This window comes from Euleptes europaea, chromosome 2 (genome assembly GCF_029931775.1).
Source record: "Euleptes europaea isolate rEulEur1 chromosome 2, rEulEur1.hap1, whole genome shotgun sequence".
In the NCBI taxonomy this organism is placed as follows: domain Eukaryota; kingdom Metazoa; phylum Chordata; class Lepidosauria; order Squamata; family Sphaerodactylidae; genus Euleptes; species Euleptes europaea.
The window spans coordinates 126,882,498-126,908,922 of record NC_079313.1 but is presented as its reverse complement, the minus strand read 5'-3'; the positions used below and the strand labels follow the sequence as shown (position 1 = coordinate 126,908,922).

Genomic DNA, 26,425 nt, shown 5'->3' with positions numbered 1-26,425 from the left:
CGCAATGTGCACGGGTGTCCTGTGTGACGCACCTACATCACTTCCAGGTTTACGGATGCTCTAGCAAGCTCTGCCAAAACTCTATGGTTTCCATAGAGTTTCTGCAGAGGTTGCTAGAGTGTCCACCCGAAGGCTACGTAGGTGCATCACACAGGTGCGTGTGCACGTGTTACCCGCCTGCCCTCAGCTGGTCGGCGGGCAGCCCGGTGGATTGGCGGGTTTTTATCCGCCACCACCGGGCACTTGACAGTGCAGTTGTCTTGTTTGTGGGGCTTCCTAGAGGCACCTGGTTGGCCACTGTGTGAATGGACTGCTAGACTTGATGGGCCTTGGTCTGACCCAGAAGGCCTTTCTTATGTTAGGCCATGGCAGGCTGGGGTTTCCAGACAGGGTCTCCCAGATCCTAGCCTGACACTCTAACCACTACACCACACACTTTTCCTAATTTATTTATTTAATTTATTTCTACCCCGCCCTCCCCAGCCAAAGGTCAGGCTCATTGTAACAATGACCTCCACGATCCTTTACATCATAATGGAAAAAAATAGGGCCTTTGACCCCCACCCCACCCCACACACACACAAGGAACCTACAACTTAGTATTTTCCAATTGGGAGAAAGGAAGGAGAAGGCAAAGACAGAAACACACAAAAGGGCAAGTGAAGACAAAGAATGGCATTCCAGTGTGACGTGTCAGGCTTGAAGAAGCCCTCTGAGCTAAAGGGTTTTTCAAGTGCTGGACAATGCAATCCTATACAGAGTTACTCTATTCTAAGCCCAATGATTTCAGTGATGTTAGACTTGAGCAACTCTTCATAGGATCGCAGTGCAAGTCAAGCAATGGAATGGATAAACTCTGTGCAACGGGAAACATCTCTAAAATTATGCCTACCAGAAGCCTGGCCTAGCCAATACTCAGCTCAGTTGCATACTCAGCATACATATTCATCCAGCCTGGATACCCATCTGAATATAACCTTTTACGGCTGCCTGTCCAATAAGAAAAATAACCACTCTCAAAAGGCAAGATCAGATGCCTCTTGATTAAGCCTATCTCCCTGAAATATTTATGTAGATTGAAACATTTAAATTATTGACTTCTTTCGTGTAGTTAAACGAGCATGCTCCCAAGGGCACATATAAATTGGGTATGCATTATGTGCAATAAATCACCTTGAATTTCCAGCAAACAAAAAATAATAATCAACCGGCAGTGAGCTTAATGGACACAGGGAATCTCTTGCGCTATTGTTGAAGGATGGAGGAGACAAGATGTTATTTGTGACTCTGACTGTTAGCCTTACTTAGACACCCAGTGTTTACAAAGCAGGCATTCTTGGAGGGGTGGGATTATTAATTCCAGTTATTAATTTGCACTCTGCAAAAACCGCCAATTTGGTCTGAAATGACAGAGCGGATGTTGTACGGAAATAAACTGGGAAACCCATTAGCTGCTGCGGCGCTAACAGGCTATAGTGAGTATCGGCTTTCAGAGCGAAAGGTTGGGGCAAATTAATATGATCTCTACTTAACTAATTAGTCATGTAAACATTTTACAGCTCCTCGAAGAAAACAATAAGGAAAACACTTAGCAGTCATTCAGCCAGTTGGATCATCAAATGCCGGACGAGTATTAATTGACTGCCTATACCAGTGTTTCACTGGTGCCTCGAGCCCAATTTATAAATAGATTTCGAAATTGTATACCCAACTGGCATATGAAATCAAACCATTTTGCTTGCCAATTAGCATATACATTTTTAAGCTGTTCCATACACAGCACAATTGAAGCATCAGAACTTTAATTACCTTTTTTCCTGAACTTGTGTGTGTGTGTGTTTTGTGTGTGTGTGTGTGTGAAGTGCTGTCAAGTCGCTTCTGACTCATGGCGACCCTATGAATCAATGTCCTCCAAAATGTCCTGTCTTTGACAGCCTTGCTCAGGTCTTGCAAACTGAGGGCTGTGGCTTCCTTTATTGAGTCAATCCAGCTCTTGTTGGGTCTTCCTCTTTTCCTACTGCCTTCAACTTTTCCTAGCATGATTGTCTTTTCCAGTGACTCTTGTCTTCTCATAATGTGACCAAAATTCAATAGCCTCCGTTTAGTCATTTTAGGGTCTAGGGCCAGTTCAGGCTTGATTTGATCTATAACCCACTGATTTGTTTTATGTGTATGTACTTTAGAGTATAATGTTCCAGAGACCATACATTAGCACCAAAGTTTTCTGGAAGAAGAAGAGTTGATTTTTGTATGCCAATTTTCTCTACCTTTTAAGGAGAATCAAGACGGCTTATAATCTCCTTCCCTTCCTCTCACATCAACAGACACCTTGTGAGGTAGGTGAGGCTGAGAGTGCTCGAAGAGAACTGTGAATAGCCCAAGGTCACCCAGCTGGCTTCATGTGTAGGACTGGGGAATCAAACCAGATTCTCCAGATTAGAGTCCACTGCTCTTAACCACTACACCAGGCTGGCTCTCCAACATAGAGTTCTGCTCACATGTGTCCTAAAGATGACCCGATTCCATTAAATCATGCCGGTGACTGGACATTTACACAATGCATCTGGTCAGTTCCCAAATGATGGCGGAAAGTGCCATCTGGTCACAGCCGACTTATGGCAACCCCATAGGGTTTTCAAGACAAGAGATGGTGGTTTGCCATGGCCTGGTTCTGTGTAGCAATTCTGGACTTCCTTGGTGGTCTCCCAAGTAAAAACCAGGGCAAATAGTTCCCAAATAGGCTGGTCAAAACTATTCAAGAATAAGGACACTGCTCTTCAATGTGCAGCAAATTGTGTCTGAGGGTGGAACTTATAGGAGATGTTAGGCAGCAGGCAATGTGCCCCCCCCCCAGATTTCCCTTCCCTTTGCCCCAGTAGACTTTAGCAGTCCATGGGTCGAATTAGGCCTGGGGAGGCCCTGTAACAAACCTGCCCTGGGTCTATGTGTTCTCTCATGCACGTTGCAGGTTTGCCTGCATGTAAAAGCGCGCATCTCTTCAGTGCCACCACCCCAAGATATAAAACCCAGCCTATCACATAATCAGTGCCTTGGGAAACCATGGTAAGGCTACCTCTGAGCAAGTACAAAGGGCAGAGCTTCTAACTACTTTAGCCCCCCCCCCCTCATATGCATGTTCTTAGAATCCAAGAGTGGCCTTCAGTGTACAAGTAGGATTTGAGTCACAATCTTGCTTTCTTAAACATGAAAGAAGCTTTATAACTAAAGGTTAAACTAGAGTACATATCTGGAAATAGCCATCAGGCTTAGTAGGTCCAAGGGGGGAAAAACAGAAGCATACGTCTAGCTAAGAGTTACCTTAGATGGAGCAAACACATCCCCAGACTCTCTACTGCCCCTTTGCAGAGGAGATTGGGTCCCAGTTTAGATCACAGCATCCCCGCAAAGTATTTGAACGCCAGAACCAAGGCAGATTCCACCTTTTAACCCTTCTGCATGCTTAAGTGAACTTCCCCCCATCCAGAGTTAGGAATCCTGCCCCTTGTGAGAGATACCCCCAAGCTCTCCCAATCAGGTCATTTGGCATGTAGCCCTCCTCTCAGGGTTGTTTTTTTATGACCAGCATCCATCTACTCCATTAGGCATTTAATTCAGATGGGCCATCTCCAATGGGGTTGCCTGGTCCCTCTTTGCCACTGGCGGGAGGTTTTTGCAGCAGAGCCTGAGGAGGGCAGGGTTTAGGAAGGGGAGGGACTTCAATGCCATAGAGTCCAATTGCCAAAGCAGTCATTTTCTCCAGGTGAACTGATCTCTATTAGCTGGAGATCAGTTGTAATAGCAAGAGATCCCAGCTAGTACCTGGAGGTTGGCAACCCTAATCTCCAACGGAACCCATTCTGTGTCACTTGACTCTCCCTTGTGCATTTAATTACACCTCGTCATGTGAAAATAAACAAGTGCCATTGTTTCAGGGTCTCCATTCATAACAGGCCCAAGTTCAGATTCCTGCTTGTCATGCAAACCAGCCATCACTGCAAGCAGGCATTTCGAACAGGTAGGGTTGCCAGGTCCCTCTTCACCACTGGGAGGTTTTTGGGGCAGAGCTTGAGGAGGGTGGGGTTTGGGGAGGGACTTCAATGCCATAGAGTCCAGTTGCCAAAGCGGCCATTTCCTCCAGGTGAACTGATCTCTATCAGCTGGAGATCAGTTGTAATAGCAGGAGATCTCCAGCTAGTACCTGGAGGTTGGCAACCCTACGAATAAGGCAAGTTCCATTTTCGAGCACACATTATCTGCAAGAATTGCAACATCACTGCAACACATCAACTGCCATCTTCTTTAAAGTCCCTGTCAACTGACTGTGTTGTATCCCCTGATTTTTTTTTGCAGAGTGCAAGCACTTCCCTCAGCTCAAGCCAGCATTTTCTTGTTCATTTTCACATTGTATCGTTCTTCAGGGGTTACTTTGTTGCCGTAGGCTTTTCATTCATATCTCATCAAATCTTAGCAGCATCCCTACTTAATCTATTTTGCCTGTTATCAGTCAGGTAACTCCTTGGGAATTTAAGTGCCACAAGACACCCATTAAGATATTAAGTGCAGATTTTTAACACACATTTGCATTTGGTTTCACCTTTTTTTTTTGCTTTCCTCCACCAATCGAGCAATTTCCTGCATGCTGACTGTCATGCCTGCAAAGGTGTCCAGAACTGATCTTCTTTCTCTATGTTCCCAACATGCCATCACACTCTAAGGTGGGGTTGTCAGGTCCTTCTTTGCCATCAGAGGGAGGTTTGGGGGGCAGAGCCTGCAAAGGGCAGGGTTTGGGTAGGGGAAGAGCTTCAATGCCATAGAGCCAAATTGCCAAAGCCACCATTTTCTCCAGGGGAACTGATCTCTGTCGTCTGGAGATCAGTTGTAGAAGGAGATCTCCAGCTAGTACCTGGAGGCTGGCAACCCTACTCGAAGGTGACCAAGAAACGAAACATGGGATGGGGGTGTGCAGGCAGAAGGAGCCTAGATTCTCAATAGCTGTCTACATCAGGAGTATTTAATTGCCTTTGAGAAGGAAGAATAGAATTAAGGCCTGGGAGGGCTCATCAAATACACATACACTCTTTGCTTTCTGCCGTATATGTGAATGGTTGCCATTCATTGGTCAAGGATAGGTAAAATGTGGAGACCCTGCTATAGTACCATCAAAAACAGCTCTTCACTTCTGACTAGGGATGCCAACCATCAGGGGGTGGCTGGAGATCTCCCGCTATTACAACTGATCTCCGGCCGATAGAGATCAGTTCCCCCGGAGAAAATGGCTGCTCTGGCTATTGGACTCTATGGCATTGAAGACCCTCCCCTCCCCAAACCCCATCCTCAGACTCCACCCTCAAAATCTCCATGTATTTCCCAACCCGGAGCTGGCAACCCTACCTCTCTGACACTGGGTGGTTTTGCAGCGGTGGAAGGTGGGTGCACTGTACCCCCAGAAGCCCTTACACTATACACATCCTCCTTTAACACGCCCCACATAATGACAGGGTTTTTCTCATTCATGATATCCATCATGGTTTCCCTCAGACTGCTAGGGTTGCCAGGTCCCCCCTCCCAATCGGTGGGAGGTTTTAGGGGGCGGGGCTGCAGCGGCTGTGTGCGGACGCACACACGCAATGACAGCACTTCCAGTTTTACTTCTGGAAGTGCTCCATTGCTGCAGCCAATTTAACACTCAAAACTCCAAGGAAGTGCCGTCATCACATACACGCATCTGTGCGTGCACACAGCCCAGCTCTGGGGCAGCTGGGTGGATTGGCAGGCAATTGCCCAACAATATCTCCCACCTGGCAACCCTACAGACCGCCATTCCCATAAAGATCGCGAACACATAAAGATGCCTGATACTGATTCAGACAATTGGCCTATTGAGGTCAGCCTCTTCCACTCTGTAGGGTTTCCTGGTCCCTCTTCACTACTGGCAGGAGGATTTGGGGGCAGAGCCTCAGGAGGGTGGGGTTTGGGGAGGGGAGGGACCAGTGCCATAGAGTCCAATTGCCAAAGTGGCCATTTTCTCCAGGTGAACCAATCTCTATTGGCTGGAGATCCATTGTGATAGCAGGAGATCTCCAGCTAGTACCTGGATGTTGGCAACCCTACCACTCTAGATGGCAGCACCTCTCCAGGAGCTCAGGCAGAAACCTTACAATTACCTACTGCCCAACCGTAGTAACCAAGGATGCCAGGGGTTGCACCTGGGGCCTTCTCCATGGATGAATGCCTCCCCTGCTTGAACAGATAAGCCTCTTGTTTTTTATGCAGCCTTCCCCCAACAATATGCCCCATTCTCATTTTGAAGCACATGCCTTGCAGTGAAGTCCAGAAAAGTACAAGCCAGTGAAAATCCTTCGTCTACCCAGAAATACCCATGTTAGTCATGAACTGAAAGCACCATCTCTTCCAAGCTACAAAAACCCTCTTTGTGTGTGTGTTAAATGCCATCAAGTCGCTTCCAACTCATGGCGACCCTATGAATGAAAGTCCTCCAAAATGTCCTATCTTTGACAGCCTTGCTCAGATCTTGCAAACTGAAGGCTGTGTCTTCCTTTATAGAGTCAATCCATCTCTTGTTGGGTCTTCCTCTTTTCCTGCTGCCCTCAACTTTTCCTAGCATGACTGTCTTTTCCAGTGACTCTTGTCGTCTCATGACGTGACCAAAATACGATAGCCTCAGTTTAGTCATTTTAGCTTCTAGGGTCAGTTCAGGCTTGATTTGATCTATAACCCACTGCTTTGTTTTCTTGGCAGTCCACGGTATCCGTAACACTCTCCTCCAACACCACATTTCAAAACCCTCTTTAGTGTGGAGATTCTTACAACTCAGCTGCACAACACACTCAGAATTCTATAAATGGAAAAAAAATCAGGCAAGTGGAGTGGAGCCCCAATTCCAATAAGGATTGTGGTATGGAGAGAGAAGGGGGTGATGCCCTCCCCTGGCATAGTGTTGACAGCCCGCCACTGGCAGTCCCCAGGAGCTTTTTCTGGGCAGAGTCTGGAGTGAGGGAGTGTCACAAACATTGTGACATCACTTCCAGCTGAACATCTGGAAGTGATGTTGCCACATCCAGGATGCTCTAGGAATTCCCCATACCATAGAGATTTGGGGAATTCCTAGAGAATTGCAGATGCAGCGACGTCACTTCCAGGTGGGGATTCAGGAAATTCCTTGAGCATCACAGATGCAGCAATGCCGCATATAAATATGTAAATAAATAAATAAATGTAGCACGTCAGGAAATAAGACAAAAATGCTATAGAAGTTCAGGCTTTACGTTTCCACCACGTGCTGAAGAAACAGCTCACTTTTCAGCTTGACTATTTTAATTTGAACTGGAAAGCATCTGCTTCTTAAGCAACACCAGCAGCTTAGGGTAGAAATCCCATCACCCCAAAAAGATTGTGCAAATATTTATTTATTTCCAATCTTGTTTAGGACATGACATGCAGCTGCAAAAAGGAAAAACAACTCCTCCCCACTCTGTTTTCGCTCAAGAAAGTGGCATGGGGGGGAGATAGGAGCTCTCCCTCCCCCCAAACCACAGTTCCCAGCTGAATAGGGCTCTTCCTCATTTTTAGAGAGACTTCACCACAGCTGCTGGGTGGTTACCAGGGGAGTAAGCTGGATCCTGGGTCCCTGTAAAGAATGGCCATAATTTGGTCTAATTTGGCCATAATTTATGAGTTACTTTCCAGTCAGATATTATTTCAGTCAACAGAATTAGGTCATAATGCCACACAGCCAATCAGATTCGATTCTACAATGAACATCACTGAGGGCAAGTGAAGGCAAATGAGGGCAAGTGAGGGCAAGGGTCAATGAATACACAAGCATTTTCACAAGGTGCGCTGGGGAGGGGATGGCCCCCAAAACAGAGTTTTCTTGTAGAGCAGCTGAAAATGTTCTCAAAATACTATGTTGTTTCAGCTCAGCTTACGCCTTCTCATGTAGTGGTGATCCATCCAAGATGGCAAATCGCAACAGTGGTCTTTAATATGAACCACATTTAGACACCATCTTCAGCAGGCTGAATAGCCCAGGCCAGCCCAATCTCGTGAGCTCTCAGAAGCTAAGCAGGGTTGGCCACGGTTAGAACTTGGGTGGGAGACCAGCAAGGAAGACGAGGGTTGCTACACAGAGGCAGGCAATGGCACATGAACAACACATGAACACATGAAGCTGCCTTACATTGAATCAGACCCTTGGTCCATCAAATGCAGTATTGTCTACTCAGACTGGCAGCGGCTCTCCAGGGTCTCAGGCAGTGGTCTTTCACTTCACCTACTTGACTGGGCCCGTTAATTGGAGATGCTGGGGATTGAACCGGGGACCTTCTGCATGCCAAGTAGATGCTCTACCACTGAGCCACGGCCCCTCCACTAGGAGGTGGCAAACCACCTCTGTTCATCTCTCGAAAACCCCATGAGGGGGGTCACAATAGGTCAGTTGTGACTTGACAGTACAATCATTATTATTAGGGACCACATTATGGCTGTCCAGAAAACAAAGCACCTTTCATTTACTATTACTCATTGCCAGTATGACACCCGTTTCTGTCTCAGATTTGGCTTCAGAATTTGTATGCATGGCAGTGGGGGTGGGAGAAGCTGCCGAAATGTTTGCATGCAGAAAACCAGACATCATCTGCTCCTCTTTGTCGTCTCTGCTTGGCATGAGAAAGGACACAGTGCGTGGCTGTCAGCGAGGGCACTGCCAACCCCGCTGCCTTCGGCATCTGTGGCATAATTCTGAAGCTGCAGCTGAGAAGCGAAAAAGGAAAGAAAGGCGGTTGTGTAAAACTAGCCCTGGCTGCAGACTTAGCTAGTGCATTGAGAAGGGGGGGATAGGAGGAGGAGGAGGAGGAAGAAGAGTTGATTTTTATATGTCAACTTTTGCTACCTTTTAGGGAGAATCAAACCGGCTTACAATCACCTTCCCTTCCCCACAACAGACAACCTGTGAGGTAGGTGGGGCTGAGAGAGCACTAAGAGAGCTGTGACTAGGCCAAAGTCACCCAGCTGGGTTCATGTGTAGGAGTGGGGAAACAAATCCAGCTCACCAGATTAGCATCTGCTGCTCATGTGGAGGAGTGGGGAATCAAACCCGGTTCTCCAGATCAGAGAACCGCTCTTAACCTCTACACTACGCTGGGGGGAAACTATCTAGAATAAGCAATGATGGAATTGTCACAATAATGGATATAAATGACAGGTGGGAAGGTACTGGCTGGATATTGGGGGGATTTTTACAGTAATGATAGGTCAGCAGGGAATAGGCTGCCTCGGAGGTAGTGAGCTCCCCCTCATTGGCAGTCTTCAAGCAGCGGCTGGACAAACACTTGTCAGGGATGCTTTCAGCTGATCCTGCATTGAGCAGGGTGGTGGACTAGATGGCATGTATGGCCTCTTTCATCTCTATGATTCTTTGTCAGGAAATGCTGTGGCTCAGTGGCATACAGGAGGTCCCAGGTTCAATCCCCAGCATCTCCAGTTAAAAAGGACCAGGCAGTAAGCTTCTATCTGATAACTAGGGCGGTGGTGAGCTCCCCCTCTCTGGCAGTCTTCAAGCAGCGGCTGGATGAACACTTGTCAGGGATGCTTCAGGTGGATTCTGCATTGAGCTAGGGGTGGACAATGGCCTATAAATGCTGTAGCTCAGTGGTAGAGTATCTGCTTAGCATGAGGGAGGTCCCAGGTTCAATTCCTAGCATCTCCAGTTAAAAGGGTCTGGAAGTAGGTGCTATGAAAGACCCCTGCCTGAGACTCTAGAAAGCATCTGACAGCCAGACAATACTGTCCTTGATGGACTGATGGTCTGATTCAGTATAAAACAGCTTCACGCATGGTCTTGTGTCCCCGTGATTAACCCTCAAAGAACACAGCAGGGATTTTTTCCTAGTGCTGTGAACATGGCTGTCCAATACCATGCATGTTTACACCTAAGTAACTTCCACTGTGTTCAATGAAACTTAAGCATTTTGATTGTTTGTGTAAAAAAGCAATATTGTTTTTAGAAGATTGACACCGGTAACATAAAACTCAATTATATCTGCAGCACTGCATTGCCAGCAAGGTGTTCATGTACCAGATCATATAAGAATGTCATGGTCTGAAACCAGTGTTGAAGTGGTACCCTATATGTGGTTCATTTGCAACAGAAATCCCAAGTATGTAACATCACGGAGTCCAAGCAGTCTTTCTCCACTGCGCCGTTCTGCCCAGCCAATGATATCGCAAATTAATTAAACGCCTTTGGTTAATATTGAGCCTTTAGTACCAACGGCCATTGTTGTTACCATCAAGACACAAGGAATTCTGGAACTATCAGCAACCAGCTAAATGTCAGCATCTTGTAAAGGGGTCCTCAGGATAATGTTGGGGCAGGGCTGTGGCTCAGTGGTAGAGCATTTGCTTGGCATGCAGAAGGTCCCAGGTTCAATCCCCGGCATCGCCAGTTAAAGGGATTAGGCAAGTAGGTGATGTGAAAGACTTCGGCCTGAAACCCTGGAGAGCCACTGCTGGTCTGAGTAGACATACTGGTTTTGATGGACCAAGGGACTAATTCAGTATAAGGCAGCTTCATGTGTATGGGACCTTAAATGCCTCTGGGCATGAACAACTTTTTTTCCCCTTCATGGCACGATACGAGTTTCCAGTGGATGTCTCTTCCCCCCCACCCCTCCCTAAGCTAGCTTTAAATCAAAGCAGCTACTGGAATCTCTTTTATGTGGAAGGATCCAACACGTATGCCTGCGTGCAGCTGCACATCTGGATTCCAGATGTTGGGCTTTTGGACTTGTCACTAGATACGTTTTTGAGATCAGAGTTCCAGACAGGGGACGGCGGAGCCCTTTTTGCCACAGATTCTTTTTCCATCGCACGCACTGGAAAAATCAGCTGCATCCACGGGTCTGAGACAACCTACCCTCATCACTTTACAGCCACCCAAACAAAATGGAGATGTCTGTGAGAATAGCCCATCATCAGTGGTCCACTGCAGACCTTTCAGATGCCTCGAGCACAATGTTCTCCTATGGACCCAGCACATCCATTCAACTGCTAGCCATTTAGAGACGAAGAAGAGAAGAGTTGGTTTTTTATATGCCGATCTTCTCTACCACTTAAGGAAGAATCAAATTGGCTTACAATCACTTTCCCTTCCCCTCTCCACAAGAGACACCCTGTGGGGTAGGTGGGGCTGAGAAAGTGTGACTAGCCCAAGGTCACCCAGCTGGCTTCATGTGGAGGAGTGGGGATGGGAATCAAACCCGGTTCCAAAATCTCAAATGAACCCCTCCCCTCCATTTTGCTATATATCCTTTTAAAATAGAAGGCAACAGCAAACTGTTTGGGACAGCAAGGAGGTCTCTAATCATGGACAGGGAGAAGCTTTTCTCCCATCTCTCAAAATACTAGAATGTGGGGTCATCTGCTGAAGCTGGAGGGTGAGAGATTCAAAATAGATAAAAAGAGGCATTTCTTCACACACCGCATAGTTAAATTGTGGAACTCCCTGCTCCAAGATGTGGTGATGGCTGCCAACTTTAAGAGGGGAGTGGACATGTTCATGGAGGAGAGGGCTATCCATGGCTACTAGTCAAAATGGATACTAGTCATGATGCACACCTATTCTCTCCAGGATCAGAGGAGCATGCCTATTATATTAGGTGCTTCAGAGCACAGGCTGGATGGTGCTGCTGCAGTTGTCTTGTTTGTGGCTTCCTAGAGGCACCTGGATGGCCCAGGCTAGCCTGATCTCATCAGATCTCAGAAGCTAAGCAGGGTCAGCCCTGGTTAGGATTTGGATGGGAGACCACCAAGGAATACCAGGGTTGCTGTGCAGAGGAAGGCACTTGCAAACCATCTCTGTTAGTCTCTTGCCATGAAAACCCCAAAAGGGGTCGCCATAAGTCGGCTGCGACTTTACGGCACTTTACATACACAGAGGCACCTGGTTGGCCACTGTGTGAACAGACTGCTGGACTTGATGGGCCTTGGTCTGATCCAGCAGGGCCTTTCTTATGTACTTATGGCAGGAAACTGTCATAATCATGCAAACAGACATATTTGAATTTGTTCAGTCTCATCCGAGCTGTGGTGGTGGAAAGTGCCGTCAAGTCGCAGCCAACTTGTGGCAACCCCGTAAGGATTTCAAGGCAAGAGACATTTGGATGTGGTTTGCCATTGCCTGCCTCCATGTGGGCTGAGAGAGTTCTGAGAGAATTGTGACTGGCCCAGCAGGCTTCATGTGGAGAAGTGGGGAATCGAACCCGCTTCTCCAGTTTAGAGTCCACCACTTTTAACTGCTACACCACACTGGCTTCATGCTCGCCTAAAAATCAGGACACGACCTGAACTGATAGGTGTTCAAACATGCCTGCGCTAATTTGCCAGCTTGGTCCGCATTTGGAATTTCCCCAGCAACTTTGTTTGCGTTATTGTGGAGCCTGGTCATTGACACAGACCCAACATGAAGATTTTCCTCTTCCTTACTTTCTACGGACAAGCTCTTACAAGGATTGTCATACCTTATTACGGAAAGTCCCATGGACTCATAGTGAATATTTGGCATAGATTTTGTACATATATTGGGTATATGTGTATTGTTTATTGTTCCCGTCCTTATGTTTGACTTGTAGATATTTAACTTGTAGATATTGTGGCACTGTCTTTGTTCTCATTTATCTGTCCATTGAATATATGTTTTGCATAAGAGCCAAGTGTTGATATTTTTATTTCAGCTAATCTGATTACAGATAATATGAAGGGATGGTTCTCACCTTTAAAGCCCTAATGGTTTGGAACCAGAGAACTTGGAGGATTGGGGAAGGACTGTGGCTCAGTGCTACAGCATCTGCTTGGCATGCAGAAGGTCCCAGGTTCAATCCCCAGCATCTCCAGTTAAAGGGACTAGGCAGGTAGGTGATATGAAAGACCTCCGCCTGAGACCCTGGAGAGCCACTGCCAGTCTGAGTAGACAATACTGACTTTGATGGACCAAGGGTCTGACACAGTATAAGGCAGCTTCCTGTGTCATATGAAACCATTCGTTAAAATGTTCTGCAGATGTCCTATTCTATGGGGCCCCATCTTCTGAAGTAAGGTAGGTGACAGGTTGGTTCTCACCTCTAAAGCCCTAATGCTTTGGAACCTTTCTCCAGGTGAACTGATCTCCATTGGCTGGAGATCAGTTGTAATAGTGGGAAAGCTCCAGCTACTACCTGGAGGTTGGCAATACAACAACACAGAGACTGGCACAATGCAGCAGATCAAATAAATACAATAAACCCAAATTCAAGTTAACAGCCGCTGGTCTGAGTGTGCAAAAATAAAATGCAGTGCATTCAATATCACATCCAAGAGTCCAAATAAGTACTCAGTATAAATGAAGTTTCTTCCTTCCTTAAAAATGACGTTCCTTTCTTCCTGAGAGTACCTGGAGGTTAGCACCCTATCGATGGCACATAACACACACATTCTGCTAGCACAACACTTTAACCACTACACCACAGTGTTATAATATTAAAGACACAGGAGCTGTGCTCCTTGGTGCATTTGCCCACCCTAATCACATGACTGACATCAAACATTTATTCCACTGTCCAAAAGGGGGGGGGGACCTCTTTCCTTAACCTAGTTTGTGGGATTTTGGGACTGCACAGGAGAGCTTCTGGGCTTTTCTCCCTGACAATCCTCATGATGACTCACTGCGTGTTCCCCTGAGCATTTCTCAACATTTCCCTGCCAGTGAGTGTCTCGATCAACTCAGCCATGAAGCAAGGATAAAATGCATGGTCTTGCAGATGGACAAAGGTTGGAAAAACTGAACTTAATCCCCACTGTAGGGATGCCGGGAAAGCAGAAATTTACATTTGCCTTCTTTCAATGTCATCCCATAGCCAAATGACACTTTACACACCAACATGCATGACTACGATGACCATTTCTTAAGCGGGGGATCTGTCAGCAGTAATTCCACCCAGCCTCCAATATCCAGAGTGGGAGGTAGGGATGCCAGCCAGCGTGGTATAGTGGTAAATAACAGTGGTTTGGAGCGGTGGACTCTAATCTGGAGAACTGGGTTGGTTTCCCCACTCCTTCACATGAAGCCAGCTGGGTGACCTTGGGCTAGTCACATTTCTCTTAGAGCTCTCTCAGCCCCACCTATCTCACAGGGTGTCTGTTGTGGGGAGGGAGAGGGAAGGTGATTGTAAGCCGGTTTGGTTCTTCCTTAAGTGGAAGAGAAAGTCGGCATATAAAAACCAACTCTTTTTCTTCTCCTACAGGTGGGACCTGGGGATCCTATGGAATGGCACCTCATCTCCATACTACAGAGATCAGTTCTTTTGGAGAAATTTGATGCTTTGGAGGTTGGCAGCCCCAGTGGGGGTATCCCCCTCCCCCACCCACTGCTTCCCTGCTTCAAGTTGTCTGCTGCTGGCAGCGTTTCCCCCAATGGAGTTTCAGTGGGACCTTCACAAGAGCAAACAAGTATTGAAGACATCAAAAGCAGACCATTACTGGTGGGGAAGGGGGGGAGATATGGGAAGTCAAAATGGAAGGCTGTGGAAAGGTGTGTTTCTCCACACTCAGGCACCCTCTCTTAAAACAGATGTGCAGTTTTTTTAGGAACGGCTTGCAGTGGCACACATTTGCATGACATGATTTGGCTTGCCCTCACTTACTCTGTTTCCAGAACAGATCATCAAAGGGCAGCATTTGGAAGTTCAAGGGCCCAAAGGATGATGCGGGGCTCTTGCCACACTGTACTCAAGGAATCAGGGGTCAATGGCATTCCACTGCCCGTCTGGGCAGTCAAAGGGTAGGCTGTCATCTACCTCCGAAGCCCACACTGTGGAGCAGTTCAAGAGGTACAGCTCTACGTTAGAGCAGGTCACATTAAAGTAGGGGAGTAATTCATGGCAGACCCAAGTTACCCAAAGGTTTGCCTGGCCTACTTAGTTCATGGTCTGTATCCAACCACACCACTTGTCAAAGTTTGAAGCCTTCTTCTGGCCTAAAGAGCCTTCCTTCTGCTTAAGAGGCCTCGCCGCCAGCGCAAGAGCCAGTCAGGTTGAAGGATGGCTCCTTAGCCTGGAAGATGGCCTCAAGCTTTGCTGAGTGGTAGGATACAGATTGTTATTATTTTGGAGTCTCCCTCAGGGTTGCCAGGGTCTTATGCTAAGTCAGATTGTTGGTCCATCTAGCTTATCTGACACTGGCAGCAATTCTGCCGTATCTGCTAGAGCTACCAAGCCTCTGCCAGCAAATCCCAAGTGATGTGGGGGACGGTGCCTGGGGAGGGTGTGACATCACATCATCCATAATGTTCTAGGAATTTCAGCAGACTCTATGGTGAAGACCATAATGACTGGGGAAATTCCTAGAGCATTACTAGGCTTTCCAGGTGCTTGGTTAAGGCAGGCAACCTCCCAGCAAATTTGGCTGCTGCCCACTGATGCTTAGAAGATGCGCAGGATTTACATGGTGCTCCATGTAGAGACCCAACCATACCAAAGCATTCCCCGGTGGCTTCCATATGGCCAATGTAACAGGAGAGACAGCATGGCTTAGTGGTTAGTGTGTCAGACTAGGATCCAGACGACCCAGGTTCAATTCCCCACTGTGCCACTGAAGCTCACCGAGTGACCCTGGGCCTGTCATTCTCTCTCAATCTAATCTACCTCACAGGGTTGTTGTTGTGAGAAAGAAGAGGGGAGAATGATGTTGTCAACCGAATCTTTCCTGGGGAGAAAAACAAGGTATGAATAACCAATAAACATAAGCCAGCCCCAATGCCAAATGAGAAGAAGTATCACGGCTTCCATGAAAACTATTCTCACCTTGTTAAAGGACTTCAGAGGCATGACTAGTCTCTTTGAGGTGCTCCAGGCCCGTCAGCACAGTGCTCTACAGCCAAATGCCAAAATGTGCAGTATTGCACAGAGGATGGATATACATTTTGCGCATTTTCATGGTACAGAATCCTAAGTCTGACACAGAGAGTTGTGGGATTAAATTAAAATCACAGCAATGTGTCTGAGTTACGGATCTGAATTAATTATACATCAGCTCATCACTCTCAAGGCAGCACAATAAATAAAAACCACCCATAAACACATCACTGTCTACCTGAAGATCCTACCTTACAACCTAAGTAGGCTGATCCAAGCACCCTTCAGAGATTATTCCCTTGAAAATGTTGTTTGGAAATGTAAGTATGGCAGAGGACTATGTCTCTCTCTCATAGAATCAGAGTTGGAAAGGACCACCAGGCTCATCTAGTCCAACCCCCTGCACAATGCAGGAAATTCACAACTACCTCCCACACACACACCCAGTGACCCCTACTCCATGCCCACAAGATGGCCAAGATGCCCTCCCTCTCACCATCTGCCTAAGGTCATAGAATCAGCATTGCTGACAGATGGCCATCTAACCCAGGGGTGGGGAACCTTTTTTCCGCCAAGGGTCATTTGGATATTTATAACATCATTCGTGGGCCATTCAAAATTATCAACTTAAAAATTAGCTGACAAAGCCCCAAGCAGGCAGCTGCCCCAGATGACCCCCCCCAGTGCAGGCAAGCATCCAACCGGTGGCGCTCTCGTCCACCTGGTGGCACAGGATGGTCTGTTGCACCAGCCGGGCGTAGCTGTCCAGCCACACGCCAGAGTTGCTCCTGCTCTGCATGGTCGGGGCCGGATTCTACAGCCGGCTCCTACTACCCGCAGGGATGAAATGAGGACACACTGGCTAAGAACTCCCCCCCAAGTGCATTCTGGCCCTACCCCTTTTAATCCCTCCATTGTTGCCACTTCTGCCCCCAACCCTCTTGTAGTACAGAGGGAATGCGTTTCTCCATGACCCAAGTGGGAAAAGGTTAATACAGTTCCTTCGGCGGTCCTAGCAACTCCATAGCTAACGACTCTTCTGCAAGAGGGGAAAAGGTTCCTTTTCTTGGCAAAACAAACTCACATCCACCTTGAATAGAGGCTATTCCTGTCCATGGGAGGGGGAGGATCGCCAGTCTTAGATCCTTCTGAGCTAGAGATCTGCCAGGACCCACAAGGGGCCAGGCCAAATGATTTCGCAGGCCTTAAACGGCCCCCCGGGACTGACGTTCCCCACCCCTGATCTAAACTCTTCTTAAAAACCTCCAGGGAAGGAAAGCTTACCACCTCCCGTGGAAGCCTGTTCCATTGAGGAACTGCTCTAACTGTTAGAAAATTCTTCCTAATGTCTAGATGGAAACTCTTTCGATTTAATTTCAACCCATTGGTTCTAGTCCGACCTTCTTGGGCAACAGAAAACAACTCGGCACCATCCTCAATATGACAGCTCCTCAAGTACTTGGTTATCATATCCCCTCTCAGTCTTCTCCTCTTCAGGCTAAACATACCCAGCTCCTTCAACCTTTCCTCACAGGACTTGGTCTCCAGACCCCTCACCATCTTTGTTACCCTCCTCTGGACACATTCCAGCTTGTCTACATCTTTCTTAAATCTGTCTCTCTCCTTCTCTCTCTCACACACACACACAAAATATCCCCCTCTGAGACCAGATTTTAGGTCATTTGCATTGCTGAAGCTTACTAAATCCCCCCAAAACAGTCTTGTACAATGTACCTGTAGTGAGAAAATGAGAGTTCTTTGTTAACAGAGGTCACCCAGATGACTCAGTGAAGTTCACAAACAGGTCAGGAAAGCAACAGCATTACCTTCATTGGTTCTTGTAGGTTATCCGGGCTGCGTAACCGTGGTCTTGGAATTTTCTTTCCTGACATTTCGCCAGCAGCTTTGGCAGGCATCTTCAGAGTAGTAACACTCTGTGTTACTACTCTGAAGTTACTACTTCAGTGTTTCAGTGTTACTACTCTGAAGATGCCTGCCACAGCTGCTGGAGAAACGTCAGGAAAGAAAATTCCAAGACCACGGTCACACAGCCCGGATAACCTACAAGAACCAATGAACTCTGACAGTGAAAGCCTTCGACAATATTCCCTTCATTGTTTGCCCCCAGAATTCAGCGATAGATTCCCTTTGAACATGGAGGTTCCATTCCCCCACCACAGCTAGTAGCTGTCAATAGACCTCTCCTCTTTTAATGCATCTAACCCCATTCGGAAGCCATCTAAGTGCTAGCTGTCATCAGTTCTTCTGGTGGCAGCAAATTCCACACATAAATTTTGCCTTGGATAAAGGACTCCTCTTTTGCCTGTCCTAAAGTTTCTGCGTGATACCATTCTCTAGAGAGTTCTCTCTAGCCACTTTTTATAAGCCTCCTCTCCTTTGTTGTCTTGTTGCCAAGCTAAGGAAAAAAATATCCAGCTGGGGTCATTTGTTCATGGGAGTTACACCTGAGGTTCATTGCTCACTGGACCCACACCTTCCTGTTCGGAACCTATTCACCGGCAGTCTCCAAGCTCAACTCAAGTCCCCGCACCTTTAAATGCTGCTTTGTAATTGGCTTACTTGTACTGCTTACTGTGAGAGAAAATCCCCCCCCCAAACCCAACTGCCACATTTTAAGAACAACAACATAAAAAACGGAGCAATCTGAAAGGAGGGGGGGAGAAATCCAACCCTCGGTTTTAAAAAGATGTTCTTCTGTTCCGAAAGAGCCCCAAAGCAGCAGCAAGTATTTCAATCCCCACCTCTGGACATGCTGCTTTGTAATTGGCTGTGAGCGAAACCAAGCTTGCATGCCCTGCACTTTGCCTTATGCAGGGGGATTTCACCCAGGCTGAGCTCAGGGAAGATGGACGAGTCGGGTTAACAGAGGTATGGGAAGACCCAGACATTGCAAGGGCTGGGCACAAAGTCATCACTAATAGATGGAAAACTCATGCATAACTTCAAGGAACATCTGAGACAGACTGGGGGTGAACGTGCGTGAAAGTACCCATGCATAAACAACCTGTGTCTCATAGTACTCTGGCCCTTGGATCATTTGAGCTTTCTTTTTTCTGTATTTTTGTTCGAGCTCTGCCCTATTCCTTTATAGATCCTCCAATAGTTACAAGTACACTTTGCTTAGCAGGACAACATATTTGCAAACGAGAGACTGATGCAACACAAGGGACAAAGCAAATAATGCTAACATTGTCCACACCAGAGAATCCCATGTACAATGTGTGCATAGTACGAACAGTCTGCAAAGGGCTGCCAGGGTCTGGTTGATTGCATCCATTCACTTGGGTAGGGTTTTGCTGCTTTCAGGTTAGAGCCAAGGGACGACGGAACACAAACCTCTCCTTGGGCTTCAATAAGGCTTTGGCTGAGAGTAGGTCCCATCGAACAGGGTAGGATTTTCTTCTGAGCACAGGCATAAAGGACTGGATCTCTGATTCCCCACTGCCCACTGCCTTTGTTTCTGTGCTGTCTCGTATGGGATGTTAGGTCAGCAGTTTGAAATGTTTTTGCGTGAGCCTCGCAACTTGCCGTGCAGATGCTCACAGGGCTGGTTTGCCATCCAAGCAGCGGCGAATCGCCCAGGTTTGTTACAAGGGGAAGGGAGGACAGGTGAAGCTTCGACCTAGCATTGCCTCCCAGTCTATCCGGTTCTAACGGCAGGCCTGTGGAGTGGGAGTGGCCCAAGTGGGCAGGGAGCGTGCATAGGGTTGCCAGCTCTGGGTTGGGAAATACCTGGAGATTTTGGGGGCAGAGCCTGAGGAGGGCAGGGTTTGGAGAAGGGAGGTATTGCAATGCCATAGAGTCCAATTGCCAAAGCAGGCATTTTCTCCAGGAGAACTGATCTCTGTCACCTGGAGATCAGTTGTAATAGCGGGAGATCTCCAGCCACCACTTGGAGGTTGGCATCCGTAAGCGTGCAAACACTCCCATGAGTGGTAGTGGCGCCCAGCGCTGACAGAGGAATGGGAGCAGGCATGCTTCCTTTGACTCATACCACTGGTGGGGAAAAGTTCTTCCTATATTTCACTCTTGCCGATGGGGTGTCAAAATGAGTACAGCTAGCCCCAGATACCTGGACTTAACCCACACATTTTCTTTAATATTTCTGTGAAAAAGAAAAAAGGAGGGCTCTCTTTCAGGAAAAATTAAAATGCATTTCCTCTCAACTAGCAAACAGATCTACCAGACACAGCCTCTATTCTTGGCAGACTTGCTGTCTGCCCACAATGCTTTTTTTTCAGGTCCTAGGAATATTTATCACATTTATTAAAACATTTGCCTCCTGCTTTCCTCCCTCCAAAGGGCAAGAAACCTTTGAAAATGAGCAGCCACTGCCTTCAGAAAGGAAACGGTGCAAATCAACAATTCTCTCCTTCCATCGCTATTGTCGCTTAGGGTGAAAGTCCAGCAATTCACGCTCATAGCATCCTTTGTTCCCATAACTTCAGAGACCAGAGTGGATCGGGCAGACAGATTCATCAGCGGCTTTCATTATTCCCCCATTTTTTAAAAAAACAAAAAAATCTGTTTCCAGAGCAACAAAGGTTTGGAGCATCATGAGATGATGAAGCTGAAAAGCGGTCCCCGTTATTAACATATTTGCATATTAACTCATTGTGGCAAGCAGCGCGCTCAAAGAGCAGAAAGAGGATCTGCAGAAGGGAGGACTGAACGGAGCCAAGCTGAAGCCTGTAGAATGCACTGGGAATGAGCACCATGCTGTTTGAGATCCTTCTCCAAACAGAATTGGAGCTTATAATTCAGTACAGCAGGAGAGTTCTGTCGCCAGAGCGTAAGCACAGTAGGAAAGGACCGAGACACACATGGGGGGTGGGGTGGGCAGAGAGGGTTCCATTAAATGTGCCTTCTGAAATTTATGTACAGCATGAGCCCCCCCCCCCCACGCACACAAATAAACTCAATCAAAAAAGCAACCAAAACGATCAGGGGGCTAGAGCAACTGCCCTATGAAGAGTGGTTAAAACGCTTAGGGCTGTTTAGCTTGGAAAGAAGGCGGTTAAGGGGAGACATGATAGAAGTCTATAAAATTATGCATGGTATGGAGAGAGTGGACAGGGAGAAGCTTTTCTCCCTCTCTCGTCATACTAGAACGCAGGGTCATCTGCTGAAGCTGGAAGGCAAGATATTTGAAACAGATAAAAGGAAGTATTTGTTCACACAACGCATAGTTAAATTGTGGAACTCCCTGCCCTAGGATGTGGTGATGGCTGCCAACTTGGAAGGCTTTGAGAGGGAAGTGGACATGCTCATAGAGGAGAGGGCTATCAATGGCTACTAGTCCAAATGAATACTGGTCACAATGCATACCTACTCTCTACAGTATCAGAGGTGCATGCCCATTATATTAGGTGCTATAGAACACAGGCAGAATACTGCTGCAGTTATCTTCCTAGAGGCACCTGGTTGGCCACTAGGTGAACAGACTGCTGGACTCTGACGGGCCTTGATCTGATCCAGCATGGCCTGCTGGATGTTCTTTATGTTATGTTCTTCTTATGTTCTTTAGATTCATTGCTGAATTCTCTCTCTCTGAAATGTTTGCTCGGTTTAAAAATAATAATAACCTTTTTGGTCAATCTCAAGATTCAGAAACATAAAGTTACTAATAACGAATCAAAATGTAGACTGTATAAGTCGAGGGGCTGGGGGGAATCCCAGAATCTGTTCCGACTATGAAGCCTAGAAAAGGAACCGAGAACCATATTTTGTTTCTGTAGTAGATAGGGAAAGGACACGGAGAAATCTCCACAGGGGTCAGGGCCTCACTTCAATTCCCCTTAGTTACAGACACTTGCAGGGATTCTTGAAACCTCGAGTCTAAGAGTGCACAATTGCTGCCTCGGTTGTGTTTAACCAAGACTTGTGTCAATAACTCAGCCACAAAGAAAGCCTGTGACTCTTCTACCGCCTAGTGTTGCTTACACAAGCCTATATGCTACGGGATGGCCGAGGGAGGGGTGCTTTGCTTCCAGCCAACTGTCATGAAGCGATATCTCCCTCCACACAGCCTGGCTGGACAGCCCCTTTAGTTATTTATGTCACATGGACCTAAGGGAAGCAAACCTTCCCTATTGCCAACGGTTCCTGAAATTATCCACAGCAACACTCACACGCCCGCAAACACAAAGTGCCCCCCAACGTGTGGCTTCGGCTACGTCAAGAAACAGAATCAGAGTCGCCGCCCGCGAGATTTTGTTGTCTCTCGATGGCGAGAGTTTAAGGCCTCAGAAAAGGGCGGCTAAATGGGAAAAGGGCATAATCGGTTGGCGGCACGATGGTTCTCTCCCAATTATAAATAGAAAACGGCGACGGCGAACCCACGCAAGGCCACGTTCTCCCCTCCTGCCCTCTGGTAACGCTCGCCACGCTTTTTCGTAAGAAGATTACACTTCTTTGTATGAAAGAAAAATTGCCTGCTTGTCAGGGTGGGCCGAACAGGCGGGAGCTGGGACTTAATTACCACTCTGCTTCCCGCGTCGCCATGGCGACCTCGTGCCAACATCCCATCCCTTTCTGCTTTATGAGACCTTTTTTTTCTCCCCTCTCTGTGGCAAGTGGTAAATCAGGCAGGCGTCGGCTTCAATGGCCGGGTAATAACCACACGCCCAGGTTTGGTATCGGATGTGGGACCCAGCAAAGAGGGTGTAAGCACCCCGGCCCTGTTCTGATCGCTTGGACAGCTTAGATTTCTTTTCGCGTTACATGGGGGTATCAGTTTATTCTTTGACGTATTCAAAAGCCCACACCTTCAAGTGCAGGGGACATGATTGCTCTCTTTAAGTATTTGAAGGGCTGTCACTTGAGGAAGGCAGGGAGCTGTTCCTGTTGGCAGCAGAGGATAGGACTCGCAATAATGGGTTTAAATTGTGGGCAGAAAGGTACTGGCTGGATATTAGGGTGGGGGGGTTACAGTAAGAGTTGTTTGACAGTGGAATCAGCTACCTAGGGAGGTGGCGAGCTCCCCCCTCACTGGCAGTCTTTAAGCAGAGGCTGGACAAGCACTTGGCAGGGATGCTCCAGGCTGATCTTACATTAAGCAGGGGGTTGGACTAGATGGCCAGCATGGCCCCTTCCAACACGATGATTCTATGCTTCTAGGCAGGCTTGTCCCAAAGCGACCGCAGACCAGAGCCCATCACCAACTCATGCAGGTGAGCGAGAAGGGATCTGGCAGCAAGCCGGGATCCACGATCACCTGTTCACAGGTGCCGAGCCACCCCGTAGCCCAGACCCAAAGCCTGAGAGAGAACACATGCCAGCCTCTAGCTTCAATGCCGTTCGTTGGAACCTGAAACTCTGCCACACACTCCTTCGAGCAGCCTTGGTCTCCTCCCTTCCCCTCGGTTTCAATTCCCTGTATGCCAGACGGCAGCATCCCATCTCCTGTCCGCAGGACAAATGAGGACAAATCAGACAATCTCCTTCCCCGTTAAAAAGCTGCCGAAATATCGGAGGGCCCTGGGTGCAGAGAAAGATGTCAAAAGGTCTGCCTTGGCCTCCCCTGAACTTTTTTGCCCTGCGTTCCCCGGAGGCTTCCTTCCTCCGGCGTGCCGAGGCACCTGGTTGGAAGGCCGTCCAGTAATCCTATCGATGGCTAAGCCACTGCATCATTCCAGGATCTACTGCAGAGAGAATATGTTCCTCATTTCCTTCTGCCTTCTCTCCGCTGACCGGCCCAGGCCAGACTGACAGATGCTGGCGACGGAGGAACGCACGCCCATGCCCCTCTCTCCTTCTCTCTCGCTCGCTTTTCCTCCATAGTTAATAAATGCAAAGGCTCGTACTAAACACGTCGAAGAATGAACAGAAAAAAATAGCACTAATGACTAAATGGAAACTGTTCAAACAGCGCTTATGACAATAAACGTATAACCGGACCACGGTTGTGTATATTGATTTCATCACAACGTGCAATATACATTCCTAGAGAATCACACTCCTGCTTTTTCTCCATGACAGTTCCCCCCCCCAAAAAAAAATCTCTGCCACTGGGAAGAAAAAAAAGAGAGAAGGGACTCGGGTTACCTTGGTGTTCTCCAGCTTGGGTACCGGCCTCCTCACTGAGGATGTTGGGGTCGCTCTGCGACCTGCCTCTGGGGAGAAAACAGCCGGAGCCTTCTTCCGATGCAGCCATGAGGGGGTGGGGAAGGGAAGGAGTTGGGGGGTGGGGTGGGGGAGGGCCAGGCGGGTTTCAGAGGCCGGGGAGGGGAGAGGCCCTCATGCAACCAGAGGCGGCCCAAGGTCACCAGGAGGGAGGCGGCGATGTGGTGCAGAGGGTGCAGAGGGTGCAGAGGGGGCCGGGGGAGGTTTTCAGCCGGGCAGCCCCCGCAGAGGGAACATCCTGGCTCGCCTCCTCCCGCAAGCGCCCTGCCCAGCCCTCCTGCACCATCCAGCACCCAGAGGCGGGCGGCATCCACAGCGCCCAGCTCCTACTGCCTGGCAAGGCGGACAAGTTTCTCCCAAGGAGGCATCTCCTTCAGGGTTGGTTTCATGCCTCTCCAGGGGTGGAAGGGGGGGGGGATAGAAGCAGGAGAGGCAGGCGACGGCGTTTTGGGGGTGCCCGGTTGCAGAGGGTGACTCTCTGCCTCTTCGCCCCCCTTTTGCACGAGAGAGGAAAGGAAAGGGCGGGTAAAGAAAAAGAGGAGGGGAAAGGGGGGGAGAGAAAAACCGACCCTCCTGGAATGGCTTTAATCTGCTGCTCTCCTTCGAGCATCTGTTAGGAAACAGTGGGATTCTCCCATCATGCCCTGCGAGAGGGAGTGTGACATCACCACGGGGGGGGGGAGAGAAATGATGAGGAGGGGGAGTGGATGGGAGACAGCTTACCTGCCTTGCACAAAGCCCCGGAGGAGAGCAGCAGGTGAGCGGGTGTCGGAGAGGGGTCCCCTCCTCTCCACCGCCCTCTGCTCAGGGTGGGGCAAGAGGGACGGAGGTGCCGCTGGCAAGGCGCGAGAGCTGCTTGGTCTTCAGACCCTCCTCGGCACAGACACACAAACACACACACTTCTCAAGCAGGCAATCGCCTTCCCCACACCCTCTCTTTCCCCTGGTAGGGAGCAAGGAGGAATTGCTGGGCTGAAGTTGCACTGAGCCACACATTTTGTATGTATGTGTGTGTGACACACACACACAGAGAGAGAGAGAGACTCTGCATGGGGGCTGATTTTTCAGTTTTGAGAATTTGGATGGGGGAAATGTACATCTAGAGAGCGGCAAATTCAAGGCAAAACCTCCGGTGCATAAACGGCCAGAGAGAGAAGGGGCATAAAAGGGGATGGGGGATGCTAAAAATCTCCAGCAACCCTATCTTTTCCTTCTTCCTCTGACACCAGAAGCGGGAGGGGAGGGTCAGGATATATTTTAGCTCCCCTGTTCTGCACAGGCTACTTCCTCATTTTCCATTCCTCACCCAGCAGCCCTTCCACTTCTGAGGAGGAAGAAGAAGAGTTGGTTTTTATATGCCGACTTTCTCTGCCACTTAAGGGAGAATCAACCCAGCTTACAATCACCTTACCTTCCCTTCCCCTCCCCACAACAGACACCCTGTGAGGTAGGTGGAGCTGAAGGAGCTCTAAGAGAGCTGTGACTAGCCCAAGGTTGCCCAGCTGGCTTCCTGTGGAAGAAAGGGGAAAGGAATCCCGTTCACCAGATTAGCCTCCGCTGCTCATGAGGAGAAGCGGGGATTCAAACCCAGTTCTTTAGATCAGAGTCCACTGCTCCAAACCACCACTTTTAACCACTACACCACACTGGCTCTCTGCAGGTGTAGCTCAAGAACTGCAGGTGTAGCTCAGGAACTACAGCGACTGAGCTGCAGCACCACAACAAGTCATCCACTTTCCAATCTTGTCCGGAGCTCACCAGGTGGCAAAGTGTGCCTTGTCTCTGCCTTCCCTTTACAAGAACGAGATTGCTTTTCAAGGCTGTCAGGAGGATTGCAGTAAGGGAGTGCATGAAGTGAAGGGTTCTGGATGTTCTGAAGTGCTCTACAAATGCTTCTTTTTCCTCCATCTGGATTAGGAATACCAGGATCCAGGTGGGAACCTGGAATCCCTGGAATTACAGCTCATCACCATACTACAGAGATCAGTTTCCCCGGGGAGAAAATGGATGCTTTGGAGGTTGGCCTCCATGGCATTGTACCCCACTGAGGCCCCTGTCTTTCCCAGGCTACATCCCCAAATTTCCAGGAGCTTCCCAACCTGGATCTGGCAACCCTACCCCCCATTCCCCACCGGTGGCTAGGGGGGACCTAGCAACCCTAATCCAGATTCCTCTTCCTCTAGGACAGTAATTCCTCCTGCTTTCCCCTCCTCTCCTTTTGGAAAGAAATAGTGAGACGGTAATAGCCACCATGTTCTCTCTCCCTCCCCCCTCTCAGTTTACATCATCCCCACCCCCCAACCATACTCTAGAGTGCTAGATCTGGCGTACCCAGAATAGAATCATAGAGTTGGAAGGGACTACAGGGTCATCTA

General features: G+C 48.3%; 1 protein-coding gene across 1 annotated transcript in view; it reads right to left on the bottom strand.

Annotated features, from left to right (window-relative positions):
- Positions 1-24,081, bottom strand: part of PHACTR3 (phosphatase and actin regulator 3) — a 257,734-nt gene extending 233,653 nt beyond the window's left edge. Inside the window, exon 1 of the mRNA XM_056843978.1 lies at positions 23,973-24,081. Within this exon, the coding sequence (XP_056699956.1) occupies positions 23,973-24,081 (109 nt within the window). The remainder of the gene's footprint in view (positions 1-23,972) is intronic.
- Between the last annotated feature and the right edge of the window lie 2,344 nt (positions 24,082-26,425).